The 20532-nt window shown below is 41.8% G+C and overlaps 1 protein-coding gene across 1 annotated transcript in view; it reads left to right on the top strand.

Annotated features, from left to right (window-relative positions):
* Nucleotides 1-20532, top strand: part of tenm1 (teneurin transmembrane protein 1) — a 125903-nt gene that overhangs the window by 93595 nt on the left and 11776 nt on the right. Inside the window, exons 20-23 of the mRNA XM_066714683.1 lie at nt 4775-4929; nt 9921-10287; nt 11238-11748; nt 14096-14268. Coding sequence (XP_066570780.1) covers nt 4775-4929; nt 9921-10287; nt 11238-11748; nt 14096-14268 — 1206 coding nt within the window. The remainder of the gene's footprint in view (nt 1-4774; nt 4930-9920; nt 10288-11237; nt 11749-14095; nt 14269-20532) is intronic.

Genomic DNA, 20532 nt, shown 5'->3' with positions numbered 1-20532 from the left:
TTTGGCATCAACTCAACTCGCCGTGTTTGGAGGAGGAGGAATGACCCCAAGAACACCATCCCCACCGTCAAACATGGAGGTGGAAACATTATGCTTTGGGGGTGTTTTTCTGCTAAGGGGACAGGACAAATGCACCGCATCAAAGGGACGATGGACAGGGCCATGTACCGTCAAATCTTGGGTGAGAACCTCCTTCCCTCAGCCAGGGCATTGAAAATGGGTCGTGGATGGGTAGTCCAGCATGACAATGACCCAAAACACACAGCCAAGACAACAAAGGAGTGGTTCAAGAAGAAGCACATTAAGGTCCTGCAGTGGCCTAGCCAGTCTGCAGACCTTAATCCCATAGAAAATCTGTGGAGGGAGCTGAAGGTTCGAGTTGCCAAACGTCAGCCTCGATACCTTAATGACTTGGAGAGGATCTGCAAAGAGGAGTGGGACAAAATCCCTCCTGAGATGTGTGCAAACCTGGTGGCCAACTACAAGAAACGTCTGACCTCTGTGATTGCCAACAAGGGTTTTGCCACCAAGTACTAAGTCGAAGGGGTCAAATACTTATTTCCCTCATTAACATGCAAATCAATTTATAACTTTTTTGAAATGCGTTTTTCTGGATTTTTTTGTTGTTATTCTGTCTCTCACTGTTAAAATACACCTACCATTAAAATTATAGACTGATCATTTCTTTGTCAGTGGGCAAACGTACAAAATCAGCAGGGGATCAAATACTTTTTTCCCCCACTGTACGTTCATCACAGAAGCATTTTAGGGCAATCCTGTCCCTGGTGTATTGTGCTCAATCTATACATTTGTATTGATCCTCAAGTAGCCTTCAATGAAATCAGTGAAAACATGTATGTACGTTATACAGGAATCTTATTTTAACCTATGAAACCTGGGGACCTTTTAAATCAGTTATTGTTCTTGGTTATGTGCCATATAGAGGCTGTTTCTGCTTTCCTAGAAGAGCATATCGTAAATTGGAAGCACAGTACAACAGCATCTGCATATTTCTGCGGCAGTGCAGCGCTGAGCTAACCCCTGCGAATTATGTAATAGGATTAGCATAGTCCCCACTCTTGACGCATTGACAGCGGTCTCCGTAAACATGTTGGCAATCACATCGCGGCTTACAGATTTTAAACTTTCAATTAGAAGCAGCGAATAGATTATCCTGTTGCACGCAGTGCGATGATTGTCCTGTGCAGAATGAAACACAAGAGCGTGAAACAACGTGATTAGAACAGCTCTGCCCTAAAATATGAGCGCCAGGAACGACAGATATATTTAAGAACAGGATTGATTTGCTCTTGTGTTTTTTTGCCCCATTATTACAGTATGAAATACTTAAATGTACAAGACCTAGTTTATTGTTGTTTTATGTTATTTTCCTTGCTCAAGATGACTCCCATTCATTTCAAAGTAATGTTGAATAACAGTTTTTTTTTTGTCTTTTTGTCTGCTTACGAAACATTCTTTGGGATAACGATGCTAAGCTCATTTTATAGTTTTATTTTCATATCATTCTGCGATGCCGGTCGAGTTTTGGATGACATCTTAGTTATAAAACGAAAAACAAATCCCTCCACAGGCCTAAGAGCTCAAAATGCTGCTCCCAAATGGCCCCGTTCAAAGGATGTCAGAGATTTGAGGACATAATAGCTGAAATATTGACCGCCTGCTGACCCGTACTTGAATGGGAGTTATGACATTAAAAGGGCAAGACTGGATTGCAGGGTTTGATTTTTTTCCTTCATTTCTATGAAGAAGCTTTGATGGGGAAAGGTGCAAATTTGCTGGTCTTCAGGTCATGATGGGTTTCTTTCCCATTCAGATTGGAGATGATCAGAAACCAACCATCACACACTGGGTGTCGCCTTACAGTGTCTATTCACCCAGAGAAGATAATTATGACTGCTCCAGGGTGGACGGTTTAATCTGCAGTGAAGCAGACTCTAACTATACGCTGACATTATCTGGATTATCTTTGGCACCAAACAGAAAACAACGTGCCTTCACTTGGCACTGGGCTGCCTCTTCTGGGCGGGCGCCCCTTGCTGTACACTAGACGGACTACAAGGCACATTAATCCTTTGACCGCCTCTATCATTTTCTGTCACTTCAGTCTTTCTCTTATACGAGTTATAATAGTTACGCTTCCGTAAAGTTAATTACTTCTCAACGCCCCGATGCGAGTTACAAGCCTCAAAGTTGTGTTTCTTGTAAAAGCCATCTCTGGAGGATGAGCCGGACAAGGTGATGACTTTAATAGGGCTGATCAAATTATTCACCGGCAAAAACGATAAACCCTGATGATAAACAGTGGCCGGTTGAGTTTTAAGGTGCTAAACTCCTCCAACTGTGCCTGAGAATTAGAGAATAACACTTTCAATTAAGCCTTTTCTGTATTTTGTGTGTTCAGGTCTGTAACGAGGTTGAAAATAGCTCAGCCCTTATGAGTAAAATAACAGAATTATAAGTATTGTATTTCTCCTTGTTCTACCAAGTGCAAATTTTTGAGCACATCAGGACTTTCTTTCAAGTTTTCATTCTGTGCTTTTCATGCTTTTGGTCATTGATTTTTAGTTTCATTTTCTCTCAGACAGATTTCGAATGAAATGTGATGTTCTACCTCTAATAGTCTGACATCATGAATAATGCAATTAATTTTTACTCTTTTACTTCTCAGACATATGGAGGAGAGAGAATAATAATAGCATGTCAATCTTTGTTTAAATAGTAGTGTTTTTGAAGCCTCTCATTTCTTAAGCCAGGGGCGTCCATGTTTTTTCTATAGTGGGTCACATGATCAGAAATCCATAGGTGTGAGGGACGCGTGAATTAAACTCGACTGGCTCAGAATGATGTAAATAATTACATTCAGCTTCAATTACGGTTACTAATTGATCCAAGCCTGCTGGCGTGACACTTGGCGGCAGTCAGTTACACAACGGCAGGGGCGGGCAGGTGTTCAGCCTACCAGTTCATGTGTGCCGGCTAATAATGGAAATTGTTACAAATTTCAGGTGGGCCACATTTTGTCCAGGGGCCACACATTGGACGCCCGTGTCTTAAGCACTAATAATTCAGATGAAAGAAATTAAACACATAAACTCATGTAAGAGTCAACAGGGTTAGACGTGATCCATAATTTAATGTACTCGGACAACATTTTTTTATACATTTAAGTTGCTTTTCTTGTATAATCCATAATAGAATCTCTCTCTCTCAATTTCTCTCTCAGACAGACAGATAGATGAATTGTCCACAATTTAAAAATGTTCGTTTAACCCTTAGAAAAAAGCAAAGCTACAAATGTGTATGTGGAGAGCGTTGTACACTTCACATGAAGAAGGGATGTTTCTTTTTACATTGGAGTTATTATTCAGCTTTCTGTGACAAACTCTTAGCACGGGGAATCGGCGGGTCTCCTAGGAGGTTTGCGACGGCTCTGTTTGGTGCTGCAGTGCCATCGGATCATTAGAAGTGTATGTGAGAGTTGCCATCAGAGAATCGATTCCTCTGTGAATCAGATACTACAAGATGTGTTCATCCACTGTCACTCCAAAAATACACCAGCGCCATTTCTTTCTGTACTTCACAAGGCTCCTACTGCACATTTTACACGCAGTGTTTATATCCTATCTTTGATGTGCCTCTTTCTGGCGGCATATCTGTCACTGGAGTTTTTTTGGTGTCGGTTTCGGCCTCTGCAGTTATTGAAATGAATCTAGAAAGCGTCAGTCTGCAGCAAAACAATCTGTCCCCCGTTAATCTTTCACATTTGTTTTACAGACAGGGCCCGTGGTGTGTGCGTCTGGGTCCTATCTGATCAATAATGATAATCCTATTCATGGCTTCATCTTTCACAGTCGACTCTGTTATGCGTCAGTTAATCTGTTTGGCGGCTTCGGCATCACGGCGATCCGGAATAAAGACACAAAGTTTGTTGCAGGATGTGACCTTGTATCACCGAGAAAGTTTGAAGGTGTTTTTGCTAATCTGTTTACTACGTTTCGTAACACAAGGTCGCGGAATACCTCACCCCCCCATGCATGTGTCTGTGCCGATGCAGCTACGGCCGCTAGCTTTACTACCAGCATAGGATTGCATTAGTCAAGTATTGCTTCTACCAGCCTTGAAAGGCTAATAGGCTTTGATATTTCTCACAAATTGCTGGTTATTGAGAGCACCAGTTCCCAAAACCTGGCCTGTCTTTCTCCAGCCTTTCAAAACAATTGTTAAAATAAAATCTCTGGTTTGTTTTTGATTTAGATTTTAGTTTTTTTGCCTTAAAGGAATGTACTCATGTATAGCCTTAATGCTCTTTTAGTTTAATTTATTAACACAAAGTATCCTGTGATGCAGCTGAGCATTCGCAGATGAGGTCAATCAAGAAACTATTACAAATATTCATAAAAACAAGAAATACAAAGATTCAAGGGGTATGAAAGAGTGCATATGCTACACTTAATCAATATCATATTATGTGCATTTTCAGTTTCTCTCCAGAGGCTGTTGTTGGTGTTCAACATTTGTAAAATAAGATATTTCAGTTTAATTCATGAATGTATGTATTTTATCATCTGTTTATTGTAATGGTAGGTGAGAGTTGAACGAGCCTAACCTTGCAGAGTGACTTCCTTCAACAGGGTCTCCTCTTGAAACTGCATGTTCGTATGTCTGCGGTTTATAAACTCTGGAACCGCTTGGACTGGAATGAAAGATCCCTCTTTTCCTGACTGCTTCTGTCTCCCCCTGTTTGGGTTTCTAGGAATTGCGGTGGACAAGAGAGGCTTTGTGTACTTCGTAGATGGGACCATGATTCGGAAGATCAATGAGAAAGGCGTCATCGTGACTGTGATTGGTTCCAACGGCCTGACGTCCACCCAGCCTCTCAGCTGCGACTCCAGGATGGACATCACTCAGGTAAGCAGAATCCGGCAGAGCCCAAGATAAATATATATTCAGTTTCAGTGATTCGCCATCATTTCCCCACAAGTCTGGACTTGCGGTTATTCTAATGTTGTTTGTGTTTTCTACTTTGTGGAGTTCACACTAAATAAAAAAAATCCAAATCTCAGAAGTGGATTTCAAGCACTGGCACTAGAAAGACAGAAATAAGTAATTTTTTCTCCTCTTAGGGTTCTGTTCACATGTTATTGTCCTCCATCGATTACACTTAAACGGCCATCTCCGCACGAAGAATGAAGTGTCGGGAGGAGAATTGGGGCAGGGATTTTGAATTGATTCAACGATTTACTTAGGTTTGAGAAGTGATGGTCGTGTTTTGTCTTTGTTTGTTATGTTTATGTATTGGCAAAACCCAGCACTTGAATCTCAGATCGTCTCTGGCAGTATCTGCAGGATGTTCTCGCAAGTGGGAGCACATTTATATGTATGGAACACAGTGAAGGCCCACTTAATCCAAACGCAGCCTTCAGAGAAAGATAAATCTAAATAGTCACACTTCAAGTACGGCATGCGCTCATTTCAAAAGCATATTACTTCCCACCACGAGATTGTCTATTCTTCATTCCACCTGAAGTAATTGAGCTAATTATGTCCTTAATTGAATAAAACCTCAATGAAACCTGCTGAACTGTAGTGCTCCAACACAGGAATTTGGCTCAACTGCTCCATGACATTAAGTAGACAGATAATTAGGTGGATCGGAAAGCATATACATACAGAAACCTCATGTAATAGAAAGCATGTGTAATGGGGAAGCATTAGCTTGTTATTGTGAAGTAAAAAGTGTTTGTGAATTAGAATACAGAAAATAACCGAACATTGAAATATTCCTTACTGATCTTAATAGTTACATGATGTTTACATGTGTTGTGCTTGTCTGGGTTGAGTCTGAAGGAAACAAAACACCAAATTGCCCTGTTTTGCTTTTTTTTGCAAAACCCATCCTAGCTGCTGTCATGACAATTTCTGAGAAAACATCACGAGAGACTCATTACATGATTTCATTTCAGTGCAGGTTATTAATTCATGGTTGGTATCCACTTCCCTGATTCTGTTTGTTTTGTGCAAAACACTGAGCAGTGTTAACATTTAAAAAGAGGATAATTTCCATCACGAGAAGCGTTCGCTCTCGTTTATTTAAAATACCAGTAATTAGTGTTTTCTCGACGGAAGATTGCGTATGTTGCTGGATATCAAAATAACCCATTGGTTAGGAAAACAAGCTTGATTGTTATCAAGTGGAAAAATAGATAACAAATTAATTCTCATTCTTGGGATAATGCTGCTAATTCATGGTTTGCGTTTCTTAGAAAGAGACTTCCTGTTCCCATAAGCAGTTGAGCAGCCGGTATTATGCAACTGTCAGCATCATGACAGCGCCGCCTCACTCGGTCGCTTCCAAGGTGTGTTTTTGTTTATTCTCCTTTCAGCACTTTTTCCCCATGAGTTATTGGCACAGCCTGCTCAATTCCTTTGTAATGCAGAAACCTCTCCCCCGAGAGAAGGGTTTTCCAGAACTGCAAAGACACTAAATGGAGAGCATTCTGATCTATGAGCCATTATTCTTAGTCCGACCCTTATTATGGGCTGGTTCACTAGACTCAACTACCTTTATTAGGCACTCATAGGAAGTTTGAAAGTGCTGAGGCCGGCTTACCCTCCCACCTGCGGCTGAGATGCACCCTGGAGTCACTTGGAGCCACAATAGTGGAGCACATTAACCCATATTTGAGTTCGTATCTGTGTATGTGTGCGAATATATTTAGTGTATATGGGATAGAGAAATGTAGCAATGTGTGCTAGTGGGCCCTTTCAATTTCAAACAGAAACGTTGCCATCGCTAGACACTTTCTTTTTTCTTTTTATGCCATAAGAAACAAATGCATGATGTTATACTAAAAATGGCTTCAAAGACGAGTAGCAGAGATTTAATAACGAAACAAGCTTTTCACACTACAAACCAAGTGGGTAACCTGTGCTGTGTCAATGAAGAGTGCATTTGCAAAGACTTTGTGGCACTGCAGATACTTCTCATCAACTCCAAGATGTTTAAGCTTTCCCAAAGTGATGTCTGTACATTGCCCAGGGAAAACTGCATTGTTGGCTAATGCAATGAGCAAGACAAAGACCATCTTAAACTGTATAAAAGGATTGTGGCCGTAATATGACGGATAACTTAATATTCAAGGAGGTTTCTGTATGCATCCATATGTGACAAGAGCAGCTCCATTTGAATGTATGTTTCACCCTGTGCTGTTCATTTCACCCCAAGTTATTTGCTCGTGTGGTTTTGAAGGATTCGTTTTTGACCTAGATTCTGTGAGATGTGTCAGTCAGCGGGGCTCCGGGGTTATTCTCAAACATCCTGTCAACACATCCAGCTGAGAGATTAAATAAACGAAGCCCCTAATAACAGGTCTTAAGAAGATCAGGCACCGCAGGGACAAATATTTGAATAATCTCCATTGTGGAATGGATATTATGCGGTTTACATTGCTAGGTTTGTGAATACATTACAAACTCCTGTCGGGGTTTACAGGGTTTTCAGATATAACAAAGATCAGTGATGCCGTGACCTGTTCAATTTCCCTGTCCTCCACATTGCGATTAGAGTGTGAAAGACTCGCTCGGAGACATGGCTGCCTCACAGGCACGGATTACCCACCTGCGCCCTACAGACGAGATACAGCAAACCAGAGCCTACCAGAGCCAACCAGAGCCTTTTAGCAACCGCTTCATATTCGATAGATTGTGTCCTTAAAAGACGAAGAAAACTGCAGTCATCTTGCGTAGTTTTGAAATATCTACTGTAGGCTAAATAGTTTAATAAATACAAATAAATGTGTGTGTGTGTGTGTGTGTGTATATATATACATATAAATATATTAATACAACAAAATCTCACACTATATCATAACTGGATTGAGAGTTCGTCTGCATTGTGAAACATATATGGACAGAGAATCCAAGCAAATCCTTTCACTCAGACCTGTTTCTACTCCATTTGTCTCAAGCGTCCTCCATGTCCCATTCTCTTCAACATCACATCCATTCTCTTGGAGAGCAAACAGCTTTTTTTTTCAAACTGACGATATTTAAAGGGTTTGTGTTGTTTTGTCACAGTTTTTGTTTTACCTCCGGGTTTCTTTGTCGGTCTCCCGAGTGCAGCAGTCTGTCAGGTTTGCTCTGTCTCTCTCTCTCCAGGCATCAGGACACGCATGTTAATTTCCCAGCCTCGGGTATTCTTCTCCCATGCTCCCTGGCGTTGGCAGTGTGGGTGGGAACAGGGTTCTGTCTGTCGTCCACATTATGCCTTGTCAAAACAGCGTTGTATTATTAACCTCCTCCAGCGAGGCGACACATGTGCGGGGAGGGCACGGGGTGGGGGCGCTTCCCAGGAGACATGTTTCCATGTGTTTGCCGACACAGGCCCAGGGTCTCTCCGCACGCAAAGACAATAACCCTTTTCCCATAGCGGTCACTGGTTCCTTAATGGCGCAGCTTGTGTGAACTGAAGGACAGGTGATGTGATTCTGCCAAGGGAGTGTAAAACAGCATTTGATCCCCTTTACTTCAGGGAGAACCTGGCATCCCAGCCTAAATTTAGACTCATTCTGTGTTTTTTCTCCTTTGGGGCAAGTTTGTGAAAACAAAAAGAAGGGCAATCGAGGCACAATTAAAAAATAAATCAAGCTTTTTCTCGGAATATGCAGTCCGGGGCCCTCCGTCTCACAAAGGCTGTTTATCCACTTGATTGTGTTTGGCTATCTATCTCGGCCTTCTGCTTGATGTAACCTGACAGGTCCAAGATAAAGTGGAGGAAAAAGGCACTTAATTTATAAAAGTTTGATAGGAGGCCTATTGGATCACTGCAGTAAGAGAAAACCGAGCTGTTTGAATGGCACATTCATAATGAATGAATGCACCACAATGGTATTCTTGTTCTTTAATCTCAGTAGAGGTCAAATATAACCTCATCTGTGCAACTTTACAGGTGAAATGTACCCATCAGGATATGGGAATGAAGGAGGCCAGCACAAGAGCATGTGCAGATAAGGAAAAAAGGGAATGCTGACTGTAGTTTGAGGTCATCTTTTTTTAAAAAGAAAATGGGAGCACACCCTTCCCGAATTCCACCTTGAACAAATTGCTTGGGGTTTAAAAGCCACAGAGAACAATCCTCCAGCCTTTATTATTATTCTTCAATTTAGTCAGATTCCTCCAGTCTGCAGTATGGAGGGGATTAACTCTTCCCATGTCTAAGTTGTATATATTTTGCTAAAAATCTAACACATCTACTGTCGCATTGTCTTGCAAAGGTGTCAGCCTGCCTGGAGCTGGTAGGGATCTTAAACAGCACCACCTGATGAAGCACTCCACACTAAAAGAGAGTAATATGTAATAATGTTTAAGTGGGAAGCTGTTACTCACATGTCAGCATTGTGGGAAAGCTGCTTCTCGCTTTGGGGACAGTAAAACAAATGATGCAGCTAAAGCATTCCTATAGATACAGCGGTTTGTGCATCCTTAAACACCTGCTCTCCAATCCTGATCGCAAAATACAGAGAGAAATATTTGAACTGTCGTTTATGAAGGTCCTACTGCCCCCAAAGCATGGGGGGATGCCACAAGACAGTCGGTTAAGGCAATGTAGTTTTATGACATATTGATAAAACCATATCTAAGATAAGGTGGTGTACAGTAAAAAGTGACACCACAGTCCAATTCAGGGTTCATGCTTGAGCTGCCAATGTGGAAATTGCCAACATAAGGTTTGTGCATTGGAAATAATTAGCATGTCAGATTTAACAAGGTTCAAGTTGGCGGGGGTGCTTGAGGGACGTTACAGCTGTGTGTTGCTTTTCTGCCTGTACGGTTTTGTTTGTTTACACCTGTAAAGAGTTGACATGCAGTTGAGGAGGCTGTCTTGACATCGTGCTTTTCAGGTGCGTCTGGAATGGCCCACGGATCTCTGCGTCAACCCCATGGACAACTCCCTCTACATCCTGGACAACAACATCGTCATCCAGGTGTCCGAGAGCAATCAGGTCCGGATAGTGGCCGGGCGCCCGATCCACTGCCAGGTCCCGGGCATCGACCATTACCTGGTGAGCAAAGCGGCCATCCACTCCACCCTGGAGTCGGCCAAAGCCATCAGCGTGTCGCACCAGGGCGTGCTGTACATCGCCGAGTCGGACGAGAGGAAGATCAACCGCATCCAACAGGTCACGACCAACGGGGAGATCTCCGTCATCGCCGGAGCCCCCTCGGAGTGCGACTGCAAGATAGACCCCAACTGCGACTGTTTCGCTGGTAGGTCAAAAGGAAAGGTCATCAGTAAGACAATCCACGATATTATTAGTATTTTTCTTCACAGCTTTGTTTTTCAGCTGTAACACATTAATCCAGTCCATTAGTTTTAGGTTTCAAAATCTTTTTAGTTTGTTATACCTCATTCCTTAGAAAGCACGGCATATTTCAGGAGCATAAAATCAGTATTAATAGTGCCACACGTGATCTCGTCAGTTTGCTTTTGATTGTAAAACCCCCAACGCAGACGCCACTCTGCATTATGCCGTGAGCCAAAGGTGTGAGTCTTTTCCTATTGTTACTGCGGTACTTTACATATTTTCCATAACTCCTTGCTGTTACCAGATGATTACTCTCTTCAAAAGATTTTACCTCCCGCTTCCTTCACTCAACAACCGTGCGATCTGAGCTACGCGACTACCAGATGAAAACACAGCGCTCCCTCACTCATCCTGTTATAAAGCCCCTGTTTACCTGCTGGCCCACCACACTCACAGCAGTTTCCCCCCCCCTGAGGTCACGCTTTTCAGAGCGTTTCCGAAGGCGGCAGATCAAGATAAACCAAATAGTAATTTTCCAGTCAAACTCTTTCCCTAATCTTAGTATTGGTACGAAGCCAGTACTAACAATAGTCTGCCACCATGAAAGTTTGCTGTGGTAGATCTTGCACAGTCATCTTGTTTTGTTCTACCTATACCTGTACATTTACTTCTGCCATGGTTTACAATGCCTTTCCATGGTTTCACCTGGTTTCACTTTGCCTTTCATCACTTTTATCGTGGCTTCACTGTAAAGGTTTGCGGTGCTGAGGTGTGTTCCCGGTATGACAGAGTATGGGCTTGTCTTCCAGAGCAAAAGTCACTCCCTAACTGCTGCATTGTGTCTGAGAGATCCTACCGCTGTTTCATTTAGTTTAGTGTTGTGTAACGTGTGTGTCCCTCTCACCCGTGTAGGGGACAGCGGATACGCCCGGGACGCCAAGCTGAAAGCGCCCTCCTCCCTGGCCGTGTCCCCGGACGGCACGCTGTACATCGCAGACCTGGGCAACATCCGCATCCGGGCGCTGAGCCGGAACAAGCCGCACCTCAACCACCTCAACATGTACGAGATCGCCTCGGTGGCAGACCAGGAGCTGTACCTGTTCAGCGTGAGCGGGACCCACCTGCACACCCTCAACCTGATCACCGGGGACTACATCTACAACTTCACCTACACCGGAGACAAGGACATCAACACCATCATCGGCAGCAACGGGAACTCGGTGCACATCCGTCGGGACGCCAATGGGGTGCCCCTGTGGTTGGTTGTGCCGGGTGGGCAGGTTTACTGGCTCACCATCAGCAACAACGGGGCCTTAAAAAGGGTCTCGGCGCAGGGGCACGACCTGGCGCAGGTCACCTACCACGGCAACTCTGGTCTTCTAGCAACCAAGAGCAATGAGAATGGCTGGACCACTGTTTACGAGTAAGTATTTATTCCTCTCTCTCTCTCTCTCCCGTCTCCCATGTGTGTCCACTTCGTTTGGGATGTATTTATTCGGAGATGGGAAACAATGAGGAATGGCTATTGCAGCATCCCGCAGGTCCGTCTCTCCGGCGAAAGCGCAGGCGGCTCGTTTCATTGGTATGCAGGGGAGGCACTGGACAATTTGGTGGTGTTTGCTTTAATTTTTGTTGCAAAGTGAATTCCCTTAGAGGTCTGTCATTTCATCCTGAGAGCATTGGTATTACAAATCAAAAGGAGATGAAAATGACCCGCCAAGGTTATCTCATTGTTTGCTTCATTTGAAATACCGATGAATTCAAAGGAGCTGCATTAATTTTAATATGCACACTCAAATATGTAAATAGCGTCCGATTAAGGTACAATCAAAATGGACTCTTTGGACTGCAGACAAATTGCGTTTTATATTTCCAGGCCGTGTAGTGAGGTGACATTCGCCTCACAGATCCTAGATCATTCCGAGTACGAAACAGATAACATACAATGGGTCAACACCTCAATATTTCCATATTTATCACAAATATCCAATATATCTTTAATACTGGAAAGGGTTGGGGTTTAGTTTTTTATGTTTTTCATAAGATAGGATTTTGGTTCACAAAATTAAAAGCACATTTCCTAATATAAGTTGCCTTGTCAGCTGCAACAAGGGGTGTTTTTAAGCAGCATTGGGTCAGCTGGGAAATTAACATTTGCGGTGCTGACTGTGTTCAGTATTGACACAGGGTTTATGTTCAATATAGTGTTACACAGAATTGTGACCAGTGCGTCGCTGTTGGGAGCCATGTTCTCTCCTGACAGTTGTGCAAGCTGTGTGTTTCAGACACGCCTGTGGTATTTTATTATTGTTTTAGATGAGCATATATCAATAGATTTAGATCTTATATAAAGTCTGAATACATGCTTTTGGACGGAAGAGAAAAACGCTTCACGCTTAGTCACATCTGCTGAGCAATAAATACTATTACTTGTAATACTACTACTACTAATAATAATAATGACAATGACTTTGCAGACAAGTCTGATCTGCAGTCACATTTTAGCTTTGCAAAATAGCCTTTGTGCGAAACAAGCTGGGGAATTATGTATCTTTTGTGATCCTTTTAATCTACCTTGTTAGAAAAGGACGGTTTCTTCACTCCTCAGTTCTGTGACACAACAAACCCAATACTGAATAATAATCTGTCTATAATTAATAATAATAATAATAATAATGCCACCTTGACTCTGTTGATATTGTAAGATGCCTGTATTCAGATCGGCTCCTGGCTGCTCCGTCAATCTGTAAAATCTGACTAGATTTGCCCTCGGATAGCAAGTTCATCAAGCATGTTTATTAATTGATTCTGGCACACATACTAACTTCAAGGCTGAATCTCAGATTGGGTTGAAATACCGCAGATTGTTTTTACCCAACTGTGAACTTATCTTGCCCTTATCTGACCTCAGAAACCCCAAGTAAATTCTTCTTCAGCGGTTTCTCTAATGCAAACACATACACTGATGTATTGATCAAATACAAAATCCTATAATATCTTTATGCACTTGAAGTTCGGGAGGAGTAATTAATGAATTCTGCATTTAGAGTCAGAAAGAACACCATCAGCACTTAATAGTTAATTATAATGCTTCTAACATCATAACAACATATTCTTATTATCAGTATAAATATAAAGCTCTTAATGTCATCCCTATTGCCCCAAGGGGACATTAGTCATATTTTGTCTTTTGTTGTTGTTAAAGTTTTGCCAAAAAATAAAAAATAAAAAACAAACAAACTAAAACCCTTCTTTGTTTCGACTCCATTTTTTCATACTTTGAGTTTGAAAGATCAATTCCATGTCCTTCAACCGCCACCTAGTGTATTTCAGTGGAAGTACTTTTCTTCAAAGAGCACAGTCCTCAGTTCCTCACGCTCCCACAGACAAGCTCAGCTGCCATCATTGAAAGTGCACTTAAAGTAGTAGTTAAGCAAAGTGGCTGAAGTAGGGATTGTGCTGTTTGAGATGATGCAAACCCAGTGTATCCAGCCGACACATTTCACCCCCTTGCACGAAGCCTGACTAGCCAATTGATAAACAATCATAACTACATGAGTAACAATGACTCGGGTGCCCAGGATGGGTCACTGGTGGGACACGGTGCCTGCTGACAGGGTATTACAGAGACGGGGGGAGGCCAAAGAGCGCAGATGTGAGATCTGCTCACATCCATAGAAACACCACATGCTGGACAACGTTCCCAGGGCCGTCCCCCTCCTGAAAAGAAACGGACAGCAGCTGACAGTCTGCTTTGCCTTTGTGTGCAGGTATAACGGCGAAGGTCACCTCATCAATGTGACCTTCCCCACCGGCGAGGTCAGCAGCTTCCGCAGCAACATGGAGAAGTCCGTGCGCGTGGAGGTGGAAACTTCCAACAGAGAGAACTTCGTCACAACCACCAACTTCTCTGCCACCAACACCATCTTCACACTACGGCAAGGTACGTCTCTGATATGGTTTCTGAGCCCCCCGACCGCTGTGCCTCACGGGGCATCCAATTCACACCTCAGATGTGGCACGGGGAACTATTTTAAGAAAGGAAATGTCAGCCATCTTTTAAATAATGATCTTTCTTGATTGCGAATTAAACTGTCCTCTTGTCAGTGCTCACACGTGGTAGGAGTGGCTGTTCTCTTTCCTGTGGCTCAGAGGCAGATGTACACACCAGGTCACAGTTGCGCGGGGGCAAAGATGGTGATAGATTGTGCTCAGTCACCCCAGTGTACACGTAAGAAAAATCAATGAGAGATTCATCATTGTTTTGTTCTTTCCGATCATTTATCACACACGATTACAGACAGAGGGTTAGCATATTGTTTTCTGTTTGCGTGCCGGCCCCGCCTGAGTAATTGCAGACCCGATTAGACTAAGCGTTACATGCCTCTGTCTTTTTTTATTGTTACTATAGATCAGTACGTGTACTATTCACACTTGTGTTCTTTCGACACTGACGAAGCAATGAAAACGAATTAGGAGTCAATTCCATCGCACGGGTCAGTGATTGATTCGGTGTTCACTGTAAACATATGAAGGGCCCATCTGAACATTGTGTTACCCAGTTACAGAGTGCGGCCGTTGAAATGTGACATTTTACCCAGATCATAATCGTAAATTTCCTGTGCGTTTCTGAAGCATCTTTTCAAACCAACAAGGGTTAAAAACCAAAGCAGCATTGCTCTGGTGAAGGTGGGGATAAGTGTGACTGAGATCCTGCCATGATCTTTGACATTGATGAAGTACATACGAGTCTGTGTCCTTATGAATGTTTTTATTCATATATGCATTTCAACATATAGCGCAAGTCGTGATACTACAGATCTGAGACCACTATTCCCACTTGAATTGTTTTTTTTGTATTTTTAATATAAAACAGTGTCACGTTTTCCATTTACTATTTCAGAGTTGGGTATTTGTAGCTAATTACAACCACATAACCTATTGCCCATTACCTACAGAATAAGTTGAGATAGACTTTCCAATGTGGAAACTTATGGTAACTTTGTGTGCTTTGTATTTTTAGACTCACTGTGTGAAATTCAATCCGCATACATTAAAAATAAGGACACAAAGAAACACAGGTAAAAGAAAGTGAAATCATATACAGGTCATATTTAATTCTCTCCGCTAAACCCATGACAGTTGAGACACAGCAAGACCTGTCTGCCTGTGTTTACTGCCTATAACCACAGGCGATTAACTGTGCCAGCTTATTCATTAAGATTGCAGGTTCACTTTCTTCTCAAGAGCGCCTGTGTCTAAGAGTCAGTGAAACTGCTTTTTGAAAGCAAAGTCAATTATATAACTTATTTAAATTCTTCTAGTAATAACAACTGAACACTTTAGATCTCAGTGTACATTTTGGGAAGAGATTAGAAGTACATTTTATGTATTTGTTAATCCTGTAATTCTCTAATGTTATAAATGCACCACTGAAAAATGCCCAATTCTGACGCAGAAGAATTTTGTAATTGGTTGTAGACAAATTGTCAAATCTTTCTTGTGAAAGTTGAGAGGCGGGAGTATGACCTGAACCAAACGGGACACTTGTTGCGATTGTGTTCTCCATTGTGCTGGTTCACCTTGAACTAAGAACAGGACACACTTGTTGCTAATAATATGAACCTCTTCATTGACTACTGGCTGTTATCTTGAATCTGGCAGCTGTTGGCTGTTATCGGCACACTAGGTTGCAGCAGTCACAAGTCATGTATGCTTTATAATGAAGTCTTTGTTTTTGTGCTCCTGGGTGGGGTTCCTAACAGAGACGCAAAATGGGGAAGTGGGGGTGAAAGCAAAACTGACTGCTTGAATGAAAGGAAAAACATCTTCCTCACCAAGACACATGGCTCATAGTTGTTACTACAGAGGAGAGGACTTCCAGTCCCACTCACTGGAGAACCAGAGATCACAGAATCTACTGATGTGGAGACAGGCTGCGCTATCCCCTGATTGCTGGTGTGGACATAACCCTTGAATTGTTATGATGATTAATGCCTTCTACCTTTAAAGTATTTAAATGGGGTTTCTTCCAGGTGAAGGCTTTAGCCAACATTTTTGATTGGCTTATTTGCATCTGTTACTGGTATAATTGCAATAGTTCTTTCCGTGAGCAGGAACACGTCTATGTATTTATAGATGCTTTATAGATGTTCAAACTTGAGCTCAATTTCCTGAGTGCTTTTCATCTTTGCGGCTGTTAAAATTTTAAAAATAACCCAGAATATGAATTCAGCATTCATTTTGTTTTTGTTTTTTGAGGCTTTTTGCTTTTCTATGCATCTGCATTGTGTGGTTTTTAAGCATACATGGATAGCATATTTTACTCTTCTTTGATCTACTGCACACTCTGTGTTCAATAACCTATAGCTAATATCACATTTGGCTTTCGTTACTCTGGTTTTGTATTTTCTTTAAACCTCAGCATCTGTTGGTCAAAGGCTAAAGGCCCCCGATAGCAAAACCTCTCTAACTGAGATATGAACGTTAACCACTGAATTTAAAGATCCTGTCAGTTGTGTTTGCTTTCTTATGTGTCAGAGAACATATTTTAAAGAATAAGAAACACAGAAGTCACGACTGCTCTGGACTAGCTTTCCAGGGCTTCTCGAGTGACCTCGGCAACTACTGTAACCATGAGTGTAAAAGCACCCTATAAAAAAACTAGGATTTTCAAGGTTTTCTGGTTGTAAACAATTCAACAATGTCCTCCAGAAGCACATCATTGTTAATGAAAGAGCAGCAGCAGCTGTCTTTGTCAATCCACTGCTGGACGAAAGCCTCCCCAAAATGTTTCTGCTTTTTTCGATCTAAGCTTCTGATCTCATCGTCCCATTTCTATGTGGTCTTCTCATTTCAATGTGTCCGGCCCATTGCCATTTTAACATCTTCCTTTTTTCAATAATTTCATATAAATTTGTGCTCTCAGTTTTTCTACCTCTTATTATAAGCATCCCTCTTTCATGGCTTGTTTGTGTTTGGAGTTACTGTGTCATTTTTGCATTTAAAGACCATGGTATGCATTAGTCAAATATGCTTCCCTTCAGGCAAAGGGGCAGATTGCCTTTCAATAGTGTGCTGTTTCTTCCAAAATTACTCTATTGCATTGATTTAGTCCATAAGATCTCCATCTGTGCAGATTGTTTGACCAGGTTAGAGATAATGGTTTATTTCTTCAAGTATCTCTGAACCACTTCTTAGTTATTACATGGCGGTTGAACATGACTTTGGTCTTACGGTTTTCTTACTTCCACCTCCTGAATTTGAAGCTGTAGAGTCTTGCGATGTTTTGGTGAAGACGATGCTGTCATTGTAAGTCAGAAATTCCCTTTTCTTCCAAGTCCAAAGTCTTGATCAGTTCATCAGGTGTGGCAGGGGAGAGTTTTGGAGAGGGTCTTGATGTGGCATTGTTGTTTATCTATTTTGATATGATTTGTTATAGATCTATTTTGATTTGATTTAAGTGCAGATCCTCATTCTGTTGATTTCTTAGAGCACTGATGGCCGGACATACATACATACAGTGAGGGAAAAAAGTATTTGATCCCCTGCTGATTTTGTACGTTTTCCCACTGACAAAGAAATGATCAGTCTATAATTTTAATGGTAGGTGTATTTTAACAGTGAGAGACAGAATAACAACAAAAAAATCCAGAAAAACGCATTTCAAAAAAGTTATAAATTGATTTGCATGTTAATGAGGGAAATAAGTATTTGATCCCCTATCAATCAGCAAGATTTCTGGCTCCCAAGTGTCTTTTATACAGGTAACGAGCTGAGACTCTCTTAAAGGGAGTGCTCCTAATCTCAGCTCGTTACCTGTATAAAAGACACCTGTCCACAGAAGCAATCAATCAATCAGATTCCAAACTCTCACCATGGCCAAGACCAAAGAGCTGTCCAAGGATGTCAGGGACAAGATTGTAGACCTACACAAGGCTGGAATGGGCTACAAGACCATCGCCAAGCAGCTTGGTGAGAAGGTGACAACAGTTGGTGCGATTATTCGCAAATGGAAGAAACACAAAATAACTGTCAGTCTCCCTCAGTCTGGGGCTCCATGCAAGATCTCACCTCGTGGAGTTTCAGTGATCATGAGAACGGTGAGGAATCAGCCCAGAACTACACGAGAGGATCTTGTTAATGATCTCAAGGCAGCTGGGACCATAGTCACCAAGAAAACAATTGGTAACACACTACACCGTGAAGGACTGAAATCCTGCAGCGCCAGCAAGGTCCCCCTGCTCAAGAAAGCACATGTACAGGCCCGTCTGAAGTTTGCCAATGAACATCTGAATGATTCAGAGGAGAACTGGGTGAAAGTGTTGTGGTCAGATGAGACCAAAATCGAGCTCTTTGGCATCAACTCAACTTGCCGTGTTTGGAGGAGGACGAATGACCCCAAGAACACCATCCCCACCGTCAAACATGGAGGTGGAAACATTATGCTTTGGGGGTGTTTTTCTGCTAAGGGGACAGGACAACTGCACCACATCAAAGGGACGATGGACGGGGCCATGTACCGTCAAATCTTGGGTGAGAACCTCCTTCCCTCAGCCAGGGCATTGAAAATGGGTCATGGATGGGTATTCCAGCATGACAATGACCCAAAACACACAGCCAAGGCAACAAAGGAGTGGCTCAAGAAGAAGCACATTAAGGTCCTGGAGTGGCCTAGCCAGTCTCCAGACCTTAATCCCATAGAAAATCTGTGGAGGGAGCTGAAGGTTCGAGTTGCCAAACGTCAGCCTCGAAACCTTAATGACTTGGAGAGGATCTGCAAAGAGGAGTGGGACAAAATCCCTCCTGAGATGTGTGCAAACCTGGTGGCCAACTACAAGAAACGTCTGACCTCTGTGATTGCCAACAAGGGTTTTGCCACCAAGTACTAAGTCGAAGGGGTCAAATACTTATTTCACTCATTAACATGCAAATCAATTTATAACTTTTTTGAAATGCGCTTTTCTGGATTTTTTGGTTGTTATTCTGTCTCTCAGTGTTAAAATACACCTACCATTAAAATTATAGACTGATCATTTCTTTGTCAGTGGGCAAACGTACAAAATCAGCAGGGGATCAAATACTTTTTTCCCTCACTGTAGATTGAGTCAAATGCTGTCTCATTGTGGCTAAAGCCCCATCATCTCTTTCATCTGCTTTCAAAGACGTCTCATACGACTTTTAAATGATCTTATATTCACTTCTGCTTGATTTTGTAGTTTGGTTGCGTTGGATTTGGTGTTTTGAAGGCAGTGTTCATATATAATTGGAAAATAGATTAATTAGTGTTTACAGATCTTCTTTGTCTCCCTTTTTAAATGATATGAATTGTTTTTAAAACTTTGTCAATGAAGGAATCTTATTTTGTTATCTGTATTATTGTTATTGGGTTTTTATTTTAATTCATAGTATTTGAGTTGGCATTGTTTTGGTTTCTCTTTAGTGGAAGATAATGTGTTTGCAACAGTTTTGTTGAGTTAAGCCTTCAGATTGTCAAATGCAAATGCTTGTTTTTTTCCCCCTCTCTGACCAGCTAATCACACATTTTGCTCAGAGATATGATGTGATGTGTCAGAAAGGCAGCCGATGATTTGGTGTATTAGATTGAAGACATGATATGTAGAAGTAAGACAGTGAGCTCTTGAGCTTAGCTTGCCTCTGTGAAGATTTTGCAAAGGTGTGAAAGTGCTAGTCAGAATAAAACCATAAAAGGGTAAACAGGAAACCCCAGTATATTGCATCGTGTTCAAGGAGCTCCAGTGTTTAAGGTGCTTTTGTGTCTCGTACTACACTTCACACTCCCAACTGAGGAGCATTGTATTCCCCTTTACAGTATCTTGTTTGACAAAATCCCAAACTGCTTTCGAAGCTGCTCTCATAAACACACAGTATAGCATAAGGTGTCTTGTTTGGGTATTTAGGTGTTTCCTCTCTTTATTTGAAATTCATTCTTATTTTACTTTGAGGTAAAATATTTCATTTTGTACATTTTGTTTTTTTAAGAACCTCTGTTCTTAAAATTGGAAATGGAAATGAAATGTATATATACACACACATATACATATGTAAATCGTTAGTTTTTTCTATAAAAGAAAAACAGTCTTGGAAAGTTTTATTTCTTTTTGCATGAATGAGATGTCAGTACAGTTTGAGCTCAAACGGGATGTGCGCGTCAGCAAAAATTTGTGGAACAGCTCAATCACATGAT

Source organism: Amia ocellicauda, chromosome 10 (assembly GCF_036373705.1).
Source record: "Amia ocellicauda isolate fAmiCal2 chromosome 10, fAmiCal2.hap1, whole genome shotgun sequence".
Taxonomy (NCBI): Eukaryota; Metazoa; Chordata; class Actinopteri; order Amiiformes; family Amiidae; genus Amia; species Amia ocellicauda.
Note: the sequence above shows the minus strand (reverse complement) of the source record. Positions and strands in the feature narration are given on the sequence as shown.